This window comes from Xenopus tropicalis, chromosome 1 (assembly GCF_000004195.4).
Source record: "Xenopus tropicalis strain Nigerian chromosome 1, UCB_Xtro_10.0, whole genome shotgun sequence".
Classification (NCBI taxonomy): domain Eukaryota; kingdom Metazoa; phylum Chordata; class Amphibia; order Anura; family Pipidae; genus Xenopus; species Xenopus tropicalis.
The window spans coordinates 92,820,041-92,843,906 of record NC_030677.2 but is presented as its reverse complement, the minus strand read 5'-3'; the positions used below and the strand labels follow the sequence as shown (position 1 = coordinate 92,843,906).

Here is a 23,866-nt window from a genome sequence, read left to right as displayed (position 1 = left end):
TCTGACCCTGTATACATATATATTTATAGAAATATATATATTTGAGTCATTGGCACGGAAGGAAGAAAAAGACTGCATCAAGTGACTTTATATGTACTGTATATCATTTGGCCAATTTTTCTACATTTTAGCATTGAATTAATCATATAATATTTCATTTTCATAAGCTTCCTTTTTTATTATTAAACATTATTACATTTAAACACTACTTCCCATTGGTTTCATTATTCTTTGTCTTAATCACCTGTCTAGTAAATTATATTTAATAAGAGATTTGTTCTTGACTTACCTGGCAGGAATCAATCTTTCCCTCCAAGTAACCAGCACACAGCATCCTTTCTGTCACCACATTGCTATAGAGACTATTGCACAAAGATTGGTCCATGATGGCAACAGTTGCCTTTTGTAGAACTTCAGGCTTCACCACTTAGGAAAAAAATATAAAACAGTCATCATTTTTCTTCAGACCACAATCACAGCATATTTTCACTGTGTTAAGAAAATTAACCTAAAGCAAGTAGGGGAATTAAATTAATTAATTATTGCAAGGGAAAACAATTATTAGGTATTTGTGTTTTCAATTATGATGCCGTATGGTCATAAGAAGAATATGTAATAGACAGTTACATAGATTTGAAAAAAAAAATTGTGGTTCTAGGAATCAGATAGAAACTGTAACATAGTAACCAGCTGAGGTTATTAAATAATTGTTCCCTGTACTGTATTACAAGTGAACCAAAAAATATTAAAGCGCTTGAATACTAGCTTCTGAAAAATGTATGAAAGCCACCACAGAGTTCACAAAATTAACCAGTGCTAACTATTAACCAGTAATTTATTTTCTTTAAAGAGCTCTACTAAATAACAGGGATTTAAAACTACTGAAGAATAAAATTCTGAAAAATAAATTGAAAAACCAAAGAAAGAGTCTTACAGTTGTCCTCCTTAAGGTAGCCCCATCCAGTTATAATACATTTCTTGCCGACTGGAAATACATGAGTTGGGTCTGGGAGGCAAACTGGTTGAGTGTACTTGTTGAACTTGAGTGGGGAATCCAGTTCCAATACAGCAACATCATAATCAGCTGTGTCTGGGTCATAAGAAGGGTGCTTGATGATGTTCCTAATTGTGGCCTTAACTGTGCTGCTGTCTGTGCCACTCAGAGAGGTAGTTGCTATGTAAGCTACCCACACTGCTGGGTCCTGGAAGCTAAAAAGTGTTACGAAACATATGATGAAATTTACTCAAGTAATAATAGACTATGTTATGAGGTCTATATATTCAACATACAAGCAGTAGAATTGGACTAGGTTTGTTGGAGATAACTGATTTCTGATCTTCTTTTAATGATTATGTGTAGCATATTTGTACATAGAGAGGTGCTAGTCTGAGAGAAAAGAAATACAACACCAAAAAAAAAAAACCAACACTTAAAAGACCTAACAATAAAAAGTTCATTATTTCACTTGGTCACAAGCAAAATGAATTATACAAGCATTTATATTAACGGAAAAACTAATTATTAATATGCTTCTTAGTAAAAGATGCCTGAAACAAAAAATACATTAATATATGGGTTTCTAGAACAGACTTTTAAAGCTCTTGCTTTTACAAAGTACCTGAATTACATTTGTATCAGGTACAGAAACACAGTCGCACAAAAGCTGAGATGAAAAAAAAAAGTAAAAAAAAAAACATTGAATAAAATAGCTAAGTTAGCATTGTGCTCCTTACAGAACTGATATTTGCGGCCAATAAGAAAGCTTGTGATAGACAACGTATAGCAAATGTGCAAGTGGTTAATCCCTGGGTAATAGTGACCATAATGTTATTTCATTTAAACTTTGCTGCAGAAAACAAATATACAACAAAGACCCTGAATTTTAGAAAAGCACAGTTTAACTCCTTGAGTGCAGTGCTTCGGAGCAGGGGCATTATGTTTTCTACAAAACACAGAACAAAAATGGTTGTCATTTATATTGACATAGTTGTTGGAGTATCAAAATACAGTATGTATCTAGGTTTTGATGCTTACTCATTGAAGCAATGAGCTGCAGACACCAGCCACTTGTCACCAATAACAGTTGCTCCGCAGAAGTGTTCGTTGTTCTCCCTTAGGCTGACCTGCCATGGAAACTCTCCTTTGGTAGCATCTGATCCACCAACTATTCTGTTGGTTTTTTGCATGGCAGGCCGTGTACCGCAATCTAAAAGAGGCACAGAGATTACCAGATAAGCAAGAAAAACAAAAACATTTTAAAGCTAATAGAAATTAAGAATTGGGAAGCTAGCTATTACTTTCATGAAAACACAGACAGAACAACAGCCAGGTGACAAAGGTGTCCCTGAAATATTAATTTATTTGTTGCATAAGATAATAATTCAAAGTTAGTTCTGATGGGCCACATAACACATTGCTATACTGTTAAATGTTTCACACTTAAAGTTTGGATAGTTTCATAAAACTGATACAATTTAACATCCTACTTGGTACCATTTTACATTTCACTTGATTTGTCTGCTTAAATGTAAAAGCTGTAGTACTAGTGGCTGTGTAAATGATACATCATATTTTTGCTAGTGGGAACATTAGACCTAATATTAGGTCTGTGTGTGTCATCAGCTTAATTTGCATTATTCTCTATGGCAAAGTATAGCATAGCAAAAGTGATTTCAATTTGCTTCAGCAGATTGTGTGGATTTGATAAATGCTATAAAATGTTACTTCATAAAAATGATCTAACTGCTCTATGGATGTCCTCCTTTTTGGGGGTGGGTAACTACTAATTTGGTTCATTTACATATAAGTTTATATTATAATAATCATACCTATATATGCAATTCAATAAAAATATTTAGGTATCAACTGCATTTTAGGAAAAATCAGCAGTGGAGTCAACAATCTGATAGCTGCTGCTTGTCATAGCCATCTTTGAAGTGATGTCACTTACTGCAGTTCTTTTCATCTGATCCGTCTTTACAGTCTCGAATATTATCACACTCGGGGTTTTGCTTTACAATGCACTGTGTATTCTTGCAGGCAAATACTTGTGCTGGGCAACTTCCTGTGTAAAAAGGCAGTATTTGAATCCAGCCAGTCCAGTGTAATTGAAAGGATTGGTGTGTGGATCATTTACATGTAATTAAAAAACTGTGAAGTTGGAAGAGTAAGAAAAAAAGAAGACGAAAAAACAGAGAACAAAAAAACTGGGTAGAAACAGTAGTATGTCAAAGAAAATGAGATAATATTAAGTTACTAGAATCATAAATAAAGCCTGACTAAAGCTTTTACCTGACTTGAGGCCTATGGAGTAGAAGGATTGCCCATGGTAATCTGTAATGAGGATAAGAGCTTGTTTAGGTTAAGCCAGATATTTAGCTTGCAGCAATGAGACATGGTATATCTCATATGCGAGTAAGGCATTCTTGTGTCTTGGAGCTAACAAAAGCAATATTACATACCAATTACTCCTGAGTGTGATATCAAACCCTGAAAAACCCTTGATAAGCAAAGAATGTCTGATTCCTGCTGCTCACATTTTATATCTTTAATTATATAAATTTAACCACTAAAAAATATATTGTAATGTTATTTTAAAGAATTGTAGAGAAACTATGACCCCTTAATGATTCCTTATAACTATCATGATCATTCCTATACTTCAGGCTAAAAACATAATTCCATAATCATTCAGAAGTGCATGTGAAAAATAGCTATCAGATCCTAGCAGAAGGAGGGTTAAAACATTAATTCCTGTGCTTCAGACATCAAATACTTCAACCGTCAGCTGTTATTAGAAAGAGAGCTATTGTTCTCCCATACAAAATGCCCATGTACATGACGGTCCTTAATCATCTCTCTGTAATTTTTCAGCCCTCTCTTTTTTAATAATTTTCTTCATTTACTTCAATCGCTCTTGGCGTCTGTAAAAAGAGCCGCTCTGCTTTGCCATCACTCGGATTACAGGGCTATGTTGGCTGACAATCAATGCATTTGCCACTCCTAAACTGACATTGAAGCTATTAACCCTACTTATGGAACCTATTAGACAAACATGAGTAACAGAATAGGGTCCAAGAAACAATATATGGCCCAGTCATATGGATGGCGGTGTAATGTGGTGATGTCAGTCTAATGTCTGAGGTTACCTGACTTATTTGCGTCCACTTAACTAGGCTAGAAACAGGCCCCTGCTGTTTGCAAGAAGGCATAGCTTTGGGTAGTTCAAATGAGGCCAGAAATGAAGGCCCTGGACCTTGATAATAATGTCCTGGCTAACTTTTTATGATTGACAGCCAAAAAATTGTCTAGTGTGGCAAGGTTTCCTTAGCCTCTAAAAGAGTTTTCAATTCAGTTGTTATCCCTACTGAGTATCTCTAAGTGGCCAACCTTCCTAAATTTTTTCTTATCTTTCTTCCCTATTAATTGGCATAAAGAACAATTTTTCTGTTCAGGCCTCTAAATTACTAGCCAGGTGGCACCCCTACCTAATTCCCAGCATATATCTTAATATCATTATAATTTACTTATATAGTGCCAGGAACTTATGCAGTGTTTTGAAATATTTTTTATGTAACAAAATAGCTGTGATACACCAGAAAATATAGCGTTTATTAAGTGCTTATTAAAATGTCAGTACAGGCTAAAGGATGACTGCTAAAAGCAATGGATTTCCAAATATGTGCAGGGTATAGCCATATGTATAACATTTATTTATATAGATAATCAGTAGCTGAGTACCCTGACTCATAGTTCCACTTATCAATCTATCCATCTGTATCAGTTTGTGACTAATGCAGTTGTCACTAGTAGTGATTATTAACATGTGTTTATAACAGTATGTGTATCTAACAGTATAACATCATACTTTATAACACACGCCAATCATATAACACACCTATTGCTTTGCTTAAACGTGAGAACCTTATATGGCAGTGTGATGGTGGAAAATAGCTCAATCCCTAACCTTACCCCAATTCTCTGCCCACACAACTTTCTAACCTTCCCCCTACTCTGTATTTCACTCAACTGCTAAATGGAGTTAAGTATTAATCAGCGTGGCAACTTACAACTTTTATGCCTCAAGCAAAGACTGAATATAACCTTTATAGAGCTATATAATTATCATTTACCATGCTACAGTGGGAAAAGTCCTCATAAAATGTACCTCATAAAAATACCAAAAAAAAAGTAATGAAAGCTATTTGCAAAACAGATATATAAAAGTACTAGAATCACAAAAGTTTCCCTTTAAGACAATAAGCAAAGGAAATATTTTCATGTTGTGAAGTCTAGAGTAAAAATGGCTGCTACTATGGTTCATATGACAAATGAAAGTTGCAGTACAAGAAACAGAAACAAAAAAAATTACGGGAACAGGACAGGAACATATAACATTGAAAAGTTTCATTAGTCCATTAGTTATTTTTTGCCCAAAAGGCCATCATATCAGTGTGGATAAAAAAAAGGTGCAGGCAATATTTTCCACAAAATACACAAATAAAAATTAAAATCAGTGGCATACATTTGTAGGAGCCCCATTCCATAAGGGTATTAAAAAATGTAGGTACTAGTATAGGACCCATTATCCAGAATGCTTGGGACCTAGGGTATTCCGGATAAGGGGGTCTTTCCGTAATTTGGATCTTCATACCTTACGTCTACTAAAAAATCAATAAAACATTAATTAAACCAAATAGGATTGTTTTGCATTCAGTAAGGATTATTTATATCTTAGTTTGGATCAATTACTAGTTACTGTTTTATTACTACAGAGAAAAAGGAAATCAGTTTTAAAATTCTAAATAATTTGATTAAAATGGAGTCTATGGGAGACAGGCTTTCCGTAATTCGGAGCTTTCTGGATAACGGGTTTCCGGATAAGGGATCGCATACCTGTATTAAAAAACATTTTGATTTCTTTTACAAATAACTTATAATATAGTATAAATTTTAAACACAAAGGACAAGGAGCTGCCTTAATGTTACAGAGAAATCAGTCAACAAAATAAGAAGTGCTTGCTTAAAGGTGACCCACAGAATATAATTGCTAGTTTCACACCCTTGTCCTATGTTCCTCTTTTTGAAAAACACAAAGCAGTCTGCCATTTGTGGGGGCTGTATAGCAGATGAATGGTCTGGTGGTAGACTCTATCTATCCCCTTAGATATTAATATCATATTATAGCATATTTAGCAAATGGTGAATTCTAACTATTACCCAATGATAAATATGCTTCTAAAAATCACATAGTTAGGAATAGAATGTGGGTAAGTTTTTGTGTATTAAGCTATAAACTTACTCTTTGATAAATCTTCCCCTTAGTGTTTACATGGTAACATAGTAATGTAACAATATAGAAATGTAGTAAAAAAGAAAATTAAATCAATAAAATAAAACTACCTGTAAGTACAGCTGAGATATTTCCAAATGTGGGAACTGGAATGGTGTTACCTCTTAAGAAAGAAGCCAGGCCCTGTCTAAGTAGTTCTTCTATTTCCTCATTGCCAGGAAAGTGGCTAGAAGCACGGAACTGTAATTTTATGGAAGCTATAATGCTTTCATTTCCTTGGCTGCAAAAAAAGAGCACAAATCTCATGTTCTTGAGAAGTATGTTTATAAATAAGTGTCTCCTATTTAATATTAATGGAACAATTGCGGGAGGGTGTTTGTTGTTCGTAGGCATGTATTCAGTTTGTCTCTACAGAATAAATACAGCTTCAGCGAGGGGAAACTAGTTTTAAAGCTTGGAACATTAGCAATTCACAGACAGTGTCGGACGGCCCACCAGGATACCAGGATAACTCCCAGTGGCCCTCCTGCTACTTGACCATTTGGGCTGTTTCATGGTCATTCCCTATTTCTGAATGGGAACAAAGAGGAGAAATAGATGGGAGAATATATGCTAGCATGTAAATAAAAGAGACTTGGAGAATAAAGAGGTAGGTTAAGGAAAAATACAGTAGTTTGGAAAGTGGGCCTAGGGTCTAAATATATCAGTAGTAATTCAGAATGGAGAAAGCCAGTTGGATAACTGGTGAAATGTCTTCAAGAAAACACAGCAAGTCCAGTTGGTTTGACTTATTACTAGAGATAAACTATGACCTGGATGAATGAGAATCTGCACAAACACCTAGGGTCTAAGGATTTCTGGTGGGCCCCTGGGTTCCCAGTCTGACACTGTTCACAGATCCACAAGTCTGGAAGCAGCAGATTTTTATCTGTTTACCTGTATTGTAAAATGGTACATCCAATATAGATTTCTTCTGCAACAGTGTTCCTGAAACTGCTTCTGAGCTACAAAAGGATTAGAGAAACAGCAGTTGGTAAATCACCATATAACATATTTTGTTACATATAACAACTGAATTCATATAGTTGGAAGATTATTATTATTCATTGAATTATGTTACAATGATGTCATCATACAAAGAAGCCTGTGGAGCCCCTTAACATACACATCTAGCATCTAGGCCCCTAGCTTTTAGTCGGTGCTGCTCTAGAATAAACAGCACTATCTATCTATCAATCTATCTATCTATCTATCTATCTATCTATTATCTGTCTAGAGTAGTAGAGATCTATCTAGAGAGTAGATGAGAAAAAAAACCATACGTCTGTATATTTTAACTTTTTGCCAAAGTAAATCAGAAGAATCATTTATTTTCTGTCAGTTGTTTTCTACTGTAGGAAAGACTTTGCTGTAAAGACAATTGTAGTAGCCCATCCTAAACTCAACCTATATTTTAAAGTAAAAAGATACCACTTTTCAACCTCTCCCTCAAATTGTTTCATGTTGAAGTGATACATTATGGGACATTACTTTTGCTACCTTTACTAACTTTGCTTTCTAGAAAATCTGTGCAGTGCCCACTATGGAAAGCAGAGGGGCTTCATAGTTACATAATTAAGCTGGGTTGAAAAAAGACCAAAGCCCATCAAGTCCAACCCCTCCAAGCAAACTCCAGTGCACATACACAGACCCATCTATACACTCACATACATAAACCGTATATACCTACATCAACAGTTAGGGGGTGATTAGTCAACGGTCGAGTTTGATTTTTTTTTCTTAATACAAGTTCTTTTCCACTTAAAAAACTCAAATTGGAGTTATGGTCCAAAACCTCAAATGTCTGGTATTTATTAAGTGCAAAAAAACCGAAAACTTGAATATAAAAATTCACCATCTAAAAGCTTCTAGAAGTCAGTGGGAGTTGTCACAGGCAAGACAGATTCTCGAACAAATTTTCCTTATTAATAAATAAGTGATCATTTGATATGCGAGTTTATTTGATTTAGAAAAAAGAACGCAAATTCACAAACTCGAAAATTGATAAATAAGCCCAGTAATTGTAGGTTTAAGTTTTACAATAGCTTTGTATATTATGATTGTTCAAGAAATCATCCAAGCCCCTCTTAAAGGAATTAACAGAATCTGCCATCACAACATCTCTAGGAAGGGCATTCTACAACCTCACTGCCCTCACTGTGAAAAACCACCTACGCTGCTTCAAATGCAAGTTCTTCAATTTCAAAGTCTTTTAATCTAAATGGGTGGTTCTTTTGGGAAAAAAGAACACCCCCCTTTTTGTCTACAATCCCCTCTAATGTACTTAGAATTGTTTCTGAATTGATTGCTTCAACATGGAACATGGTGAAGGAGAGTTTGAATGACTCAGCCAGCTTAACAGGTTTTGGGGAATGGTCCCAGCTATTCACAACTTGCTGTCAAGGTTTCCGCTGAGTCTGAGGAATAATGTATACCTTTGTAAATTACATATAAATACATATAAAAATAAATGTATACCAGAAAAATGCTAAATTCTGTATTACACTTTATAGCATTCATTTTTTTTATTTAAAACGTCTAAAAAATAAATGTTATTTTGTGTATTCACATGTAAAATTCAGTTCAGTTTTTGTAATGCTAACATAGCTAGAGTTTTTCACAACAAACTTTACATAGAATTACTCTTTACATTGACAATACTGGCTTTAATTTAAATAATAATACATTTAAAACATTCATAATATATGTAAGATATTGTAGATTTGAACTTTGGACTTTGAACTTACCAGTCTCTGCAGTGTATTGGTTAAATACCTGTGGTACAATGAGGTTCTATTCTGTAGACTGGCATCATACTGAAGTCCTTGTACCTCCAGAGTATGTACCACAATGAGGCTATGAGTTGTTAAATACACTGAAGACAGAGATGTACAGTGAGTTATTTAAAATGCCTCTCTTGAAATATAAAAAAACAATTTACAGAATAAAAGAGAATACATTTCTAGAATAATGAAGAGTACTTTAACACTAAAATAATGCAGACCTAGCAAAATGGCAAATTAATCAGCAGTAGAGCAGTAGTGCCTCAGGCACTTTTAACTTACTTATTAATAATGCTGCTGTGATGCTGATGGTAAGGCTTCCGAGAAGTAGAAAGCCCACAGTCCATCTGCAGCAAGGTGTGCCTAGAAAACTGGCCTTCTGTACATCCAGCACTGGCTCAATATCTGCATTCTTCTCTGCCATAGTAACTGGAGATCTACCAAGGGAAACCACATAGCTGTTGCTTATGTCCATGTCAACACTTTGCAACTGTTTAACTCTATTAAAAAGATTGATTTACTGTTTTAAACTAAATTTAGTTAGTTGCAGTGCTACTTTTTCACCAGACACATCAACCAGTCCCATAGGGGTGCAGTAAAATGGTGCAAAAGACTAATTGGCGCAACAAAGCAAGACTCAAAAGGAGTTGTTGTGCTCTTATAAGGAAAGTCTATATAATGTAAGGTATGACAGGCCTGCTAGTTTCTGAAATACAGTTGAAGCTGTAATATACTTCCCCAAATAAGCACAAGCTGGGCATTAAGATCAGATATTGTTGGGCAGGTTATACAATTTTCATATTGTTAAAGCGGACCTGTCACCTTAAGAAATAATTCCAAATTGTTTTCTATTGTGGTTGTCAAGCAAAATAAACTTTACTTACACTATATAAATTATTTTAATCTTAGTTTCTTCAGCCTTGGAATTCACAATTGCAGCAAGCAGGCAGGGGCCATTTTGTGGACACTGTTGTCAAAGCAGGCATTGCATTCTGCCAATATCTTGTTTCTGTGCCATTATGGGGGAACCTAATGCCCATGTCCATGCACTGGTTACAAAATTGCATGGTGAGGAGGGAGGGGGAATGTGAGCAGTGCAGCAACATCTAAGAAGTTCTGAATTGAAAGTGAAAGTAACTGCCTGCCCCACCCCTATGCCTAAGGCATAGAGGCGGGGCAGGCAATATATGACTGACAGCTGGGATTTTCAAATGCTTTTATAATGGGTATGGATGTGGTAATAAAAAAATTATTTTGGGTTTCATGTTTAATTTGAAAAGGGCTTTTATTACACAGCTTTTTATGTCTGGGTGACAGGTCCACTTTAACCAGCCCAAATGTTCAAAATGAAATTTGGGATAGTGGTTTTTGGGTGGGTATGAGCCTCCACCTTAACCCAATGAGCAAAATCAACAGTTTGTTGTTGTTGTTGGTCTTTAACAGTATGTTTGGTTTACTGATGATGTTATAGCATATCACACACAGTAAATTAATGGGAAAGCTGCCCACAACTTGATAATACTGTACATCTGGTTACCAATTGCTAGTGGTAGTGCTAGTAGTGAAAATCCATGGTTGATTTCCATGTTTGATTTCTGTTTAAGTATTAAAAAACAGCTCTGTTTACAGTCTGCAGTTGTATTGAGGCTGAACATAGGGGTACAATAGGGTCTTTGTTAAAGTTTTTTCAATCAGCCTCTGCTGTCCGATGGAAATACCTAAATTCCAGACATCTCCTCCCCTCTGCTGCAGATTTTATCACAGACTAAGAAAAAAGAGGAATTATTGCAGATTCACCTGTTATTGGGAACTATGGGTAAGAGCTATTAACTGCACAGAGAACTGGAATACCTGGTGCTCCAATAGGTTAATTTCCTATCACAATTTAGAGAATTATATTGTTTGCTTGCAAAAGAATTAGCTAACTTCCTACATTTTTAAAGATGTAAAATAATTATCTTGGCATTATACAGTCTGAAACTGCAGCCACATATCATGTATCATGCTTATTTTCTTAACCAAATAGAGAAACCATGTCAAAGTGCTAGCACTATGTATAACAATTCATGTCAAATGAAACTTAACATCATATTATGTGGTAAAAAACAGGACTTTTTTGCCCTGTTTACTTCTCGACAATGTAATGATTCTATTTGATATCAATACCTTTATAGCTGTTTGGGTTAACAAGCTTAATCTAATTATTAATCTAATTTTATATATAGAGCCAATAGTGAAATTCACCCCCGACTATTTGAGTAAACTATTTCAGTAAAATAACCAGGCCTTTAATGGTCACATAACTGTCACATTTGGCTATTTCAGTCAGATCTCTAAATAAATTAATTTACCTTTATATACACTGATCTAGTCTTGGATCATCTGTCTGAGTAACCAGATAACTGGGGCACAGATCAGTAACAGACCATTTGGTCAATGATCTTATGCAATTAGTTGTGGTAAACAAATCATCGTTAGACCAGATTTTCCAACTTTTCCAACTGAAGTACAATCAGTTGTTGAAAAATACATTTGAATTGGGTCATTCTGGGACCAAATACAGGAAAATGGGCTAATTAAGTTAGAAATTAGCTGTTTGGCTTACAATATTGCCTTGTGTGTAGCCAGTTTTAGAGTCCAGTCATTTTCTCTGAGTGATTCACTAATTAAAGCTATATGATCAATATAATAACCCCAGATGTTTGTATCCAATAAGGATTCGTTACATCCTACTTTGGATCAAGTACACTGTTTTGTTTTATTAATACAGAGAAACAGGAAATTGCTTCTAAAAAATTTAATTATTTGACTATAATGGAGTCTATGGTAGATGACATTCCCGTAATTCAGAGCTTTCTGGATAACGGATAATTTCATTGTTGTAAAATTAGATCCCAAGAGATATTGAAATATAGTATTCTATTCTTTTCTACCCATGTTCACCTTTATGAGACAACCTCAAGAGATCCCTAATAACTACACTAATTAATACTATGCTATAAATATAATATTTTGCTCTATAGCTATTGCATCAGGGTTAGGCAAATGTTAAGCACCCCTCAGTGATTGTTATCGTCTAACTGATATCGCTGGCCGGTGCTCCTGTTAGGAGAAAACTGCACCAGCCCAGGGTATATGAGAATCCCGGGGCTGACGCATGTGCAGTTGAGTGAAAAAGCCAGTTTTTTTGTTAAAGTTGGCTTTTTACTCTACTGCGCATGCATGAAGATCAAAGAAGGAACACTTGCCCACATACATCCCAGCCAGTGCAGTTTTCTCTTAACAGGAGCAACGGCTGGGGGTTTCAGGTAAGCAATTAAAGGGGGGAGTGCCTAACATTTTGGCACCCCTTAGTGATGTTGCCTTTCCTTCTCCATTAATGGTTATATAAACACAATATTAGATCTGATACATCTTGGTGTATCTATGGTTTTATGTAGGATTTCTACTTGTGTTATTATTGTGTATTAATTTATTGCAAGCACCATTGAGACAAGGACTGAGGTAAATTGTGCATCATGCACCATGTGCAACTGTGATTATGCACCATGTGGAATATGTAATAATATTCTGGCCTAGGTTATTCTGTAAAGGCTGCCTTATATATTTGCATATTTGTTAATTTATATGATGTAGTGGAACCATAACTCCCCTCTAAATTCGTCATATGTTTATAAAAAATTTTTGGAGGCTGTTGTTTTAACAGTTCTGGTGTATGAAAGATCTCTTAATCTTGGAAAAAAGGAAAAACTTATTAGAACTCATTTACTAATGGTGGGGCACAGTGTAAAGTGCTACAAACACAGACACAAGCTGAACTTGCACAATGTCTCACCTCTGGCTGTGAGGTCCTGTGCCCCCCCATGAATACAGCAAAGCCTATGTTGGGCAGCACTTTATTCATGAAAGGGTGTATCATAGGAACCCCCCTTCCTGTCCCTTACCTGTCCCCTAACTTAAAGGAACAGTAACACCAAAAAATGAAAGTGTTTTAAAGTACCATATATATACTCAAGTATAAGCCTAGTTTTTCAGCTGAAAAAGTCACCCTTGGCTTATACTCAAGTCGGGTGCCATGGGTCCCTCCAGACTAGCACCCTCTGTCCTTTGTGTGCAAATTAGGCCACCCGCAACCAGACCCTCCAGTGCTTTGGCCCGCTTCCAAATTCATCTTCATCTACCATCCTCACCTGTCCCATTTTGCATTTTATATTCAATATAAACTATATATAGTTTTGAAGGATTTTAACTCTTTGTGTTTTAGATTGGTTGCTGATTGAGCTAAGGGGGTAGTACTCTTAAGGTATTATAGTTGATACCATATTGTTTTTGACCCTCTTCTCCACTTACAGAACTAGTTTACTATTTTTCTTTGAAATAAATATTTAAAAACATATAACCCACTGATGCCTCATTTAATGTAATTTTATTGGTATTTATTTTGATTATTGAAACTTAGCAGTAACTGCTGCATTTCCCACCCTAGGGTTATACTCAAGTCAATAAGTTTTTCCAGTTTTCTTAGGTAAAATTAGGTACTTTGGCTTATATTCGGATCAGCTTATACTGGAGTATATAGTATATGTGGTAATTCAAATATGATGTACTGCTGTCCTGCACTGATAAAAGTTGTGTGTTTGCTTCAGAAACCCTACTGTAGTTTTTATAAACAAAGCTGCTGTGTATCCCTGGGGGCAGACATTCAAGCTGGAAAAGGGGAGAAAAAGCACAGCACAGGTTGCATAGCAGATAACAGATAACCTTTGTAGAATTCAGTGGGAATCTATGTAACCTGTGCCTTTTCTCTTTTTTTCAATTTGAATGGCTGCTCCTATGGCTACAAAACAGCTTTGCTTATATAAACAATAGTAGGGGTTCTGTAGTAAACACAACTTTCACCAGTGCATTATATATATTACTTTCATACACTTTCATTTTTTTTTTTTTACTGTTCCTTTAAGTATCATTCAGAAACACATGTTAGGAAGCACAGGTGGGTGCAGGCCACTAAGGTGTGCTTTTTATGAAAAAAAATATATATACCCAAAATATACCCATATGTGTATATATTATATATACATATGGTAATTTATAACACATCTATCTAGTATAAATAAATTTGAAGCAACTGGACTTGTTTAGTAATCATTGAAGACGTTTCACTACTCATCCGAGCAGCTTCTTCAGTTCAACTGACTGGTATGGGAAGTCCTCAGCATATATACTCTTCCACTAATCCAATCACAATGGCACTATGTAACTCTTCAGAAAGGTGACATCTGAAACTCACAGAGGTGTGAATGCTGTGGAGTTACTTTGAAAGGATTACCCAAGTATCATGCAACTCTTCAAACAGGTGAATGAAAATGAAAATCTTCATAGACTTATAACACATCATTCATTAATACAGAAAAGTTATTATTTATATATAAATATATATGGACTATATATATATATATATATATATATAGTAATCTATTAGGTATATTATCAAAGTTAATGGTTAATTCAGTAATAAAAAATTGGCTACCTAAATCAAAGATCAAAGGAACATTTGAAAAATGAAGGTAAGTAAAGCACCTGACTAAGATTACCTAGAGCTTCTTACGGAGCTTAGCTAGCTAACACAGACCAATATTTGTAATCTTCAGAGATTTCATTTTTTCTAGGCTTAGGGGCACATTTACTTAGCAATTTTGAGAAAAAGTAAATGATTTTTTACTTCTAGATATTTTCAAGGGAAAGTTAATTTCACCATTGTTTTCTATTTCACCCAGTTTCAAGTGAAACTTAAACACGTTATTGTTTTCCAAGAAGCAGTCATTTTAGAAGCATTGGCACTCTTGGAAACCAATAATGTGTTTAAATTTCACTTTAAACTAGGTGAAACTGAAAACAATGATGGGATTAAGTTACCCTTGAACTGGGTGAAACTGAAAACAATGAGGGGATTAATTTATCCTGGAACGACAAGTTGTCACTGACTATTCTATTCTTCTACTTTTCTAAGCCTCCATAGGACTCAATGGTGCTCGACAGATCAAACCTGTTGAATTTTTATTTATTTGAGTTATTTTCGAAAAACTCGAAAAAAAATTTCCTGGGAATAATAACAAAAAAATCAAGTTCTGGTAAAAACCGACTTTTAAATCTCGAAATTATCTAGAAGTAAGAAAAAATCTGACTTTATCTCACAATTGCTTAGTAAATTAGTTTCAGTTATATTATGGGGATGATTTATTAAAATTGAAATTACATTTTTTTGCAAATATTGTGGAAAAAATAATCTCTAACCATGTTTTTAGTCACAGACTTTTTTAAATTAAAGAAACATTGATGATTTCTTTTAAATAAAGATCGAGGGGAAAAAAATGCAACCGCCCTTTGTCTTAGCAGAAAAAAAGACGTGATTGTGTTTTATATGACAAAACTGATCACACTTAACCTATTCAAAAACTTGAATGTGTGGAAAATGCAATTATGGAAAAAATCAAGTAATTTTTTAATATACAAATGTTAGTAAATATGCTCCTATGTATCAGATAGGTGCTTTTGTTTCTCATTAAAATTTGGATTAATGTTTTCTCTTTTAACAGTTGATGGATGGAATAATTGAAGAATGAACTATTCTTTCACAGCAGTAGTTTTTTCATGTCACTGTACATAAGTCCAAATGATTGCGTAGTATGCAAGCCAATGCACATTACTAATAATACTTTAACAACTAAAGTAAAGCTTGGCATAGGCACAACAAATTTTGTTACTTAAATAGCAACAATTGGCATCTCCAATTCTACTATAATCAGAAAATAGGTGATGGCCAAAACCTCAGCCAACAATGTGGCAATGAACCTGGCTAAATGGCCAGTTGATTGCATTTTGGCCTCACAGGCCAAATTATACAAATAATCAGACAGCAAGGCGTGCAAGGCCAAAACAAGGCACGTTTTACCATTTACAAAGAAATTACATATTTTATTTACTGCGTGTAGTTGAAGGCCAATTTCATGTCCTCGGATTTAGTTTTCCTGAAATTGAAACTGTTTTTTCTTGATATCATACAGGAAAGCTGCATTTTTTTTAATAAAAAAAGTTGCGTGAAATTGCTTTTTGACTTTGCATTTTTTTTAAAATTAATTAATCTCAACTATTAGGGCCCTGACACGGAGAGATTAGTCATGCTGCGACTTAATCTCCCCGCAATGCCATCCCACTGGCTAGAATGTAAATCGCCGGTGGTATGGTATACACAGCGCCACAATTTGCCGAAGTTGCTGAAGTTTCCTTTTAAGACAAATCTTGGAGCCACGTATGCCATCCCAGCAGTGATTTACATTCTAGCTGGTGGGATGGCATTGCGGAGAGATTTGTTGCAGCGCGACTAATCTCCCCGTGTACCCCTACCCTTAAAGGTTTCTGAAGATACTTGCTTAAAGGCATAAAAAGATAATTAAAGATACTTTAGTCTTAAAGGCTATAGCATAAATGGCAACATATATTTAAAAAGGAAAATAAAAAAAACAGAAATAAATCATATATTCTCAGAGTTCTCTCCAGTTATTTTTTGAGTCCTACACTATTTACAGTACTGGGATAACTGTATGCCATGCAGAGACAAACATTCTGGGTAATAGATCCTATAACTTTATTAACTTAGAAAAACTAAAATGTCTATTTGGATATATTTTACTCATACTACTAAATCCACAGATCAAAACACGGGAGGCCCATTTATTAATACTCATTTCCAAGTTTTTTTTTCTTAAAACCATGAATAAACTCATTTACATTAAAGCCACAAAGGTGTAGGCATTAAGTAATAGATCAGAATTGAAAAAGCATGAATAAATTAAAAGGCAGAAAGAAAACGAAAAGAACACAACATTTTTTGCAAATCTTTGTAGACAAAAAAAACCCAAAAACCTCTAGAGCCACAAATCAAATAACGATTGCCTAGGACAGCAGCTTCCATTGACTGCTACTGACCTCAACAGCTTTAAGTGTATTTTTACATTCACATTTTTCCGGATTTTGATGCATCTTTTTAAAATGCAAAAATATGAACGTTAATAAATTGGTCTCTTAGAAGTTAAACAATTTTTTATTTTTTAAAGAGGAAATTGACATAAATGATGTTTCCTCAGTGCTTGTTTGTTGAGTTTAACTTCAGACAAGGCTATCTGAGTTTCCTTGTTTGTATAGGTTTTCTCTGACTGGTGCCGTGTCTACCTGGAACATTGATAGTTGATGATATATTGACGGATTCATATGTATTTCATTGTAGTCTGGACCTTTGTGCCATTCTAGGGAATTCTAACTAACTTCTCTTGTGAAGTCAGACAACAAATGTCATGTTGTTGTTCACTCACTCCAATAGTACAACTTTTCACCTATATTCATGAGCTTTTCACAGTGTTATTGTAAATTATATATACATTAATACCTCAATGGTTTTAAGGTAATATAATACATTGTGCTCCAAACATATCAAATATGTAACTTGCACAGGCATAAGTTACTGGAATTTCAGTCATTCTGGGATGCAGGCATTAGCACTACCTAATGTTACGGACCATAAACTTCTTAGAACATTGCTACACATTCTTTAACATTTTACAAATGATTGTAATATTAAACCTTGGGATGAATTTCTCTTGCTATACAGCTCTACAGACTACAGTTTATGAACCTGATTTCATTTGTATTTATGCACACAAGGAAAGCTAACATGGAATAATTACAAGGGCTAAGGGCTGATAAAGCCTAAAAGAACACTGTGTACAAGGTGAAATGAGTCCTTGTTGAAACCCGGAATCTTAATAAAAGAAAATCTGCAGCTTGCAAATCCTTTCTATTGATTAAAGGTGTAGTTCACATTTAGATTTCTCTAGATGAGACATTGGTATAAGTAAGCCCTGATGGTGCAATAGTAAATAGTGGTTAGCTACAAATTTATAAACCAAATATGTTGGGGGAAATTGCTCAACTGCATTCTACAGAAAGTAGCACCCTTCCATGTCAGTATTTGGTGAAAAGGCTTGGGGCTGATCATTTGGATGTCTTGTTAATGCAATAGTGACTCATTGTCTCAGTCTTAGAAAATAGGATGAACTTCATAAGGTTTATTAAATAGCTAAAAACTCACAAACAGGTTCTCACTGAACTGATATTCTCTTTTTAAATCCATCTTTATTTCCACCTGCTTGTATCCTTCTACCCTAGATACTAAGTTCTAAAATGGAATCAACTGCAGCTGTGTGAAATGTTTCTTACATATTATATCATTTATTTTCCTTTTATTCATGAAACATCACTTGTTGTTATCTCCCTTCTTCATCTCATTGATTTTATAATGAAAAGTTAAAAGTCATCTTTATAACGATGCATTCTGCATTCTAAACTCTAACAAAAGACTGAACTGGTCACTTAACTTTATCACGAATTGCCCTTTAATCATCATGGGGACACTGGTCCTGTGTCTCAGCTATCTTGGAGTGATTGTGAAATAAAACCTATTTTCAGATAAAAAGAAACCTTGAAGCTAAATATCATCAAACAAAAGGATGAGGCAGGATCTTTGGCTGCCATATTATGATCCCAGTCTTTTCACTAGCAATTGCTTTTGTTTGAGAACAGAGAGTGAACTGAAAACCCATGGGAACTCCTCTTTGGTACAAGGATTTTAACCCTTTGAGTTCAAAGTATATTTACCAAGGAGCCCTATGGGAGTTTAAGATGACCACTGACAATAATCAGTCTGGAACTGGCTGTTATCGTTTAGCATGTCCCAATGCCTGGGAAACATTCACAAAAAAACTGAATGCAAATGTGAACACAAATGTGTGTTTAACACACAACTCAGAACTGACAGGACCCATTCTAAATAAAAAATTATAGTTAGTTCCACAGAGTTTTATTTGGTGAAATAAGAATATATATATATCACATTTGGTTTGTTTTTGGGGAGGTTAAGATTCCTAAAACCTTGATTACAGGGCCCATTCATTAAAGCACGATTGAACATGATTGAGAAAAATTTGTATTTTTTCTAACTTATAGAACATTTTGTAATATTCACGATAATTTCATTAAAATGTCACGATTTTTTCGTGGTACGTTCGTTATTCCACGAAGTCGTACTTTTCTCAACGACTATGAAAATTTCATTAATTTATCGTGACTATCTTTTTGCCAGGTTGGGTCTGTAGAGTGCCACTGAGTCCTACATCAGGGTTCCAACATCATACATTTTGTTTCAAAGCCAGGAAGGTTTTCACGCCATTTACAATCGTGCTTTTTAGTAGCGAAAATTTGTGCTTTAATGAAAGGGCCGCTAAGTGTCCTCCTTTGTTTGTGATTATGTGCCCAGTATAAAGGTTTAAGGTTCTATTATCCTTACAGATAAGTAGGACATTACAATGCAATAAATAGTATAATTATACATGTTATGTTTTACAGAATACTGTACTGCACTACATATTGCAATACCTGATATTTTCTGTAACATTGCATATCCTACATTTCTCCTACATGATAGGCATTCGTTACAACAGCAAGCCTTTTTGCACATCCCACAGTGAGTTGTGAATTAAACACCATTCATTGGTTACTTGCATCAAAATGTGCTCTTTGCACTTCCGGATGCACGTCCTTGGTGCCGCTAAGTCCTTCCTGCCTTCTGTTCTGAATTGAGTACTTCTGTTCCTATTGATGCAGGGGAACCAAGAAGCTACCACCACCTCATAATTGGTTGGTAGCTCCAGGGTTCCCTTTGTGCCCTGCCTCAATGCAGCACACAAGTATCTGCGTCAAGGGCAGTGAAATGGCGTCAGGAGCAATGCCTCTTTGGGACCTCACTGACACTAGAATCCTGGTGAATGGGCTCAAATTGCACTTTGCTCACTGAACTTGAACTTGCGGATGTAAATTACCTCTTATTTTATAGCTCTACACTTAGTGGAATTATGTTTTGTAGAGTAAACCTTTCAGCCCTTCATGTACAGATAATGTTTCTCTTTTACTTGGTCATTTTAAATGGTATTTGCATGTTTTAATTTCTGTATGGGTTTACTTTATGACCTATTTCTAATTTAGCCTTGGAACTTTAAAAATATGAGGATTAATGTTATTTGATCTATAAAATGAGCCATTACGCATCTGCCTGAGCCTTTTGGTGTGATTAAACATATACCAGTTGGCAACTCCTTGTTCTCCTTTGACATGTCATGTCTCATAGTATACCAGTGTTTTGATCACTCTGGCCATTTTCTTTAGGCAAGTGTTTCTCGTGAATTTGAACAAAGCCTACTGACAGGAAACAGCATTTTAAATGCTGTGTTCTTCCCTGAGAGGACTGTGAAATTTTTACACAACTTTATACTCTTTTAAATATTGTGGTGTTAAATGAATTAGATTTATTTTATAATGAATTAAAAATAATGAAAAATTGAATTTAGACTAAGCACAGAAACCTCACAAGCCACTTTCTACCACACCATCATTACTCCAAGGAATATACAGCAGTCCACTTTTTTCAATTCCTTTGTGTCGTGTAAATTATTGTATATAGTTACAAAGTTGTATAGTTAATTTAAGTTGAAACAGTACAAAAGTTCATCAAATTTAGCCCTTTCAATTTTACACCAGCCATTACACAGTGTCACAATAATGAAATTTTAACCTGATGAAAAAAACTATACATTTTTTTAGAATACTGAAGACCCTCAATACTGAGAGTATTTTACTGTGCCCTGTGTTACACACACACATATAGTACCTGGCAAATGAAGAATAGTACTGCAATGGCTGCTTTCAAATATGCTGGCTATTGTACAACTAGCACATAATAGGTAGTCTATTCTATTTCGGGGGTGCATATTTATCAAGGTGGTGCAGTTTTTTCTATATTTTATAGTGCATTGATTGCCAACATTTATGGCACTAGTTTAGGCACATGTTGCCTAAGCTCTAGATAAGGCAACAGAGTAAAGAAGGTAATGTAGGGAATCAATATTAGTGTATTGCAGGCTAACCAGTATGGTGACCCTCTTGAGCAATGGAGCCATGGAGTCTAGAACTTGACACTTACAGACTGGAATATATGATAGTTTTGTGGACCCAGTTGCCCACCAGATGTACTGTCTTTATATGTACCTGTCCAAACTTGTATAAAAAAAAATAATGTTGTGCATACTTTAAAATATATGCTTATTAGTATTAATAATAAAAAAAACACTAAGGAACACTTAGGGGCCTATTTTTTACTAGGGATGCACCGAACCCACTTTTTTGGGTTCTGCCGAACCCCCAGACCCACCCTGATGGATTCTGCCGAATCCCAAACCGAATCCGAATGCTAATTAGCATATGCACCTATATGCTAATTAGAATTCGGATTCGGTTCGGCCGGGACTGTGGATTCGGCCGAAACCGAATCCATCAAAAAAAGGCTGGATTTGGCCTGAATCCCAAACCGAAAAATGAAAATCACCGAAAAAGGGGTGTAAAAAGCTGTGTAAAATAAATGGAGAAGTTTGCCATCTGAATGCCAGATTTTGCACCGTTATTTTACGTAAGTTCCGGCGGAAGAAAAAACGTGTACAAAAATTATGCCGATTTAACACTGTTTTTTTACACAGTGAAACCTGATGATGTGTGGTGAATTTTGTGGCTGTTTTTTACACAGCATAATAAATCTGCCCCTTAGTGTTCTGTAGTGGTACCTTATTAACAGTAAGGCTATATAAATGCTATATATAAAAATACTAAGATGTATGTCTACAAATTTTACTTTGTGATTATGACTAGACAGTATTCATCCATTATGTACAGAATAACCCCCCATCCTTTTTAGATTTTTCAGAAGACCAGAAAAAATTCTGCAAAAATGTAAAGGGAAATACATTATGCATTATATATTGGTGGGACCAAAAAATGGTATAAAATGAGGGAAAACGTAAAATCAGGGTATGTAACTACTCTAAATAAATTACCATATACATTATATTCAATTTTGTCTAGTATTTTAGTTTGATTTTCACTTAAGGGGGTTACTGGTAGAATGATAAGTAAGAAGTATAGTTTGATAAAAGAGACCATGGCCAGAAATGTAGCATTGCAAAATAATTATGACCTCAAAACATGCTATGAAACAGTTGATCAGAGCTCTAGAAGATACTGGGTACAGTTCTAGCTTTGGATGCCCCAAGGCATATTTTATGCATGGTGCTCATGTTTGGGTTTGCTTTGCCTTCACTGGTTTAGCTATAAAATGTAAAACATCAAACAGACGTACGTTCAAAGCCATAAAGACAGACTCATTCCTTTTATAATACAATACAGTAAATGTATAATGTTGTGCAGCTGAATTCTAAAAGAGATTGAATGAGATACCCAATCCATATAAATCATTATTTAATAAGGTTTCTACCACATTCACACTTGCTATGTTCAGTTTTATCAGGAAACAATGTACTTGCTTGAATGGTTTCAGACAGTGGGAAGAAACCATAATTGCTGGAGGAAACCCACACAAGTTTCTTGAAGATAGTACCCTGCCTGGAATCAAACCTAGCACCTCTACTCTACTAACTATGTGCAACTGTGCTCCCCACTATGCTGTCATTGCCCTTGCTGTTCATAAAAAAACACAACTCTTTGCCTTTATAGCCTTAATAAAAGGAGGTAATTCCCCTCCAAATAAAGACACAAACAACTATAGAATGCCATTTCTATGTTTGTCAGGGAAAGGCACCTGCAATAGACATGTTAGACAGGCAAGTTGATTATAGACAATGCCTACATTAATTCCCAAACAATACTAGGAAATTACTCCTTGCACAAGCTGTAAGACTGGTTTAAAACATAAAAGTACATTATTTCATTGTTATTTGCATAACTATACATATTCTAGATGCATGTCTTTAAATGTTATTCTTTAGATTATGATCAAATTAAGGGACTGAGCTGTGAGCCTGATTCCTCCCTTTGCTCTAATGCTTTATCAGATAAATTAACTGGCTTTTTATCTATCTTTGATTTTCTGCAATTGGATTTGTAAAACGTGAACTCTGCTGGAGCATCACATAAAATATGTAATGTTGGTATAGCAATAGCTTGGGTTACGATTAAAAATTCCAAAATAGTAATGAAAACACAAGTGGACAGATTTTAAGTGCCACATCAAACTTGAAATATAAAGGCAAAATAGGTGCAATAAAGTAGCCATGTGAAACATTAGAAAGATAGCAATGTTCTTACCTATCCTTTTGGTGCCTGTACTCAGTTTACTGGTGCCCCCTTTGTATCCTAAATGGATAGTTCCCAACTCCACAGCTATGTCCCATAAAAAGTCAGCTTCTACATTGACTGTCTCTGTTACCTGAGTCGATCCTTTTTGTCCTGAAAGGTGAAGGGGGGAGGAGAGCTGGTGGGCTTATGAATATTCAGAGCCGAGGATTTCCTGGATTGGCTGCTTAAGAGAACAAATGCCTTTTTTTGTAACGTGGGTGGAGGGGAGCAAGTTTGTCATGGAATAAGGTTAAGCCATAGATGGTTTGCTGTTGTAAAGAAAATACATATTTTTTTTAAAATGCTGAATACCCTTTAAACATGTAGCATTTTCATAACTGGATCTCTGTTGTACTTATTTGTGTTTATATAGTTACTTAATTATTTTTAATGGTATTCACTCACCACTTATCCTTACCTGTGCTTCTCACAGAGTGAGCTGCCCCCTTATGCCTACCGCAC

General features: G+C 35.1%; 1 protein-coding gene across 2 annotated transcripts in view; it reads right to left on the bottom strand.

The window, feature by feature from the left end:
- The window catches only part of tmprss9 (transmembrane serine protease 9), a 44,509-nt gene extending 21,008 nt beyond the window's left edge, over positions 1-23,501 (bottom strand). The window contains exons 1-10 of one of the 2 annotated variants that reach the window (XM_002940038.5): positions 23,375-23,501; positions 9,398-9,556; positions 9,080-9,207; positions 7,230-7,297; positions 6,404-6,573; positions 3,293-3,334; positions 2,952-3,065; positions 2,036-2,207; positions 935-1,209; positions 290-426 (exon numbers count right to left, since the gene is read on the bottom strand). In XM_002940038.5, coding sequence (XP_002940084.3) covers positions 290-426; positions 935-1,209; positions 2,036-2,207; positions 2,952-3,065; positions 3,293-3,334; positions 6,404-6,573; positions 7,230-7,297; positions 9,080-9,207; positions 9,398-9,539 — 1,248 coding nt within the window. In that variant the 5' untranslated portion in view covers positions 9,540-9,556; positions 23,375-23,501. The remainder of the gene's footprint in view (positions 1-289; positions 427-934; positions 1,210-2,035; positions 2,208-2,951; positions 3,066-3,292; positions 3,335-6,403; positions 6,574-7,229; positions 7,298-9,079; positions 9,208-9,397; positions 9,557-23,374) is intronic. The other variant, XM_012955168.3, reaches the window with a different exon arrangement.
- Positions 23,502-23,866: the final 365 nt, after the last annotated feature.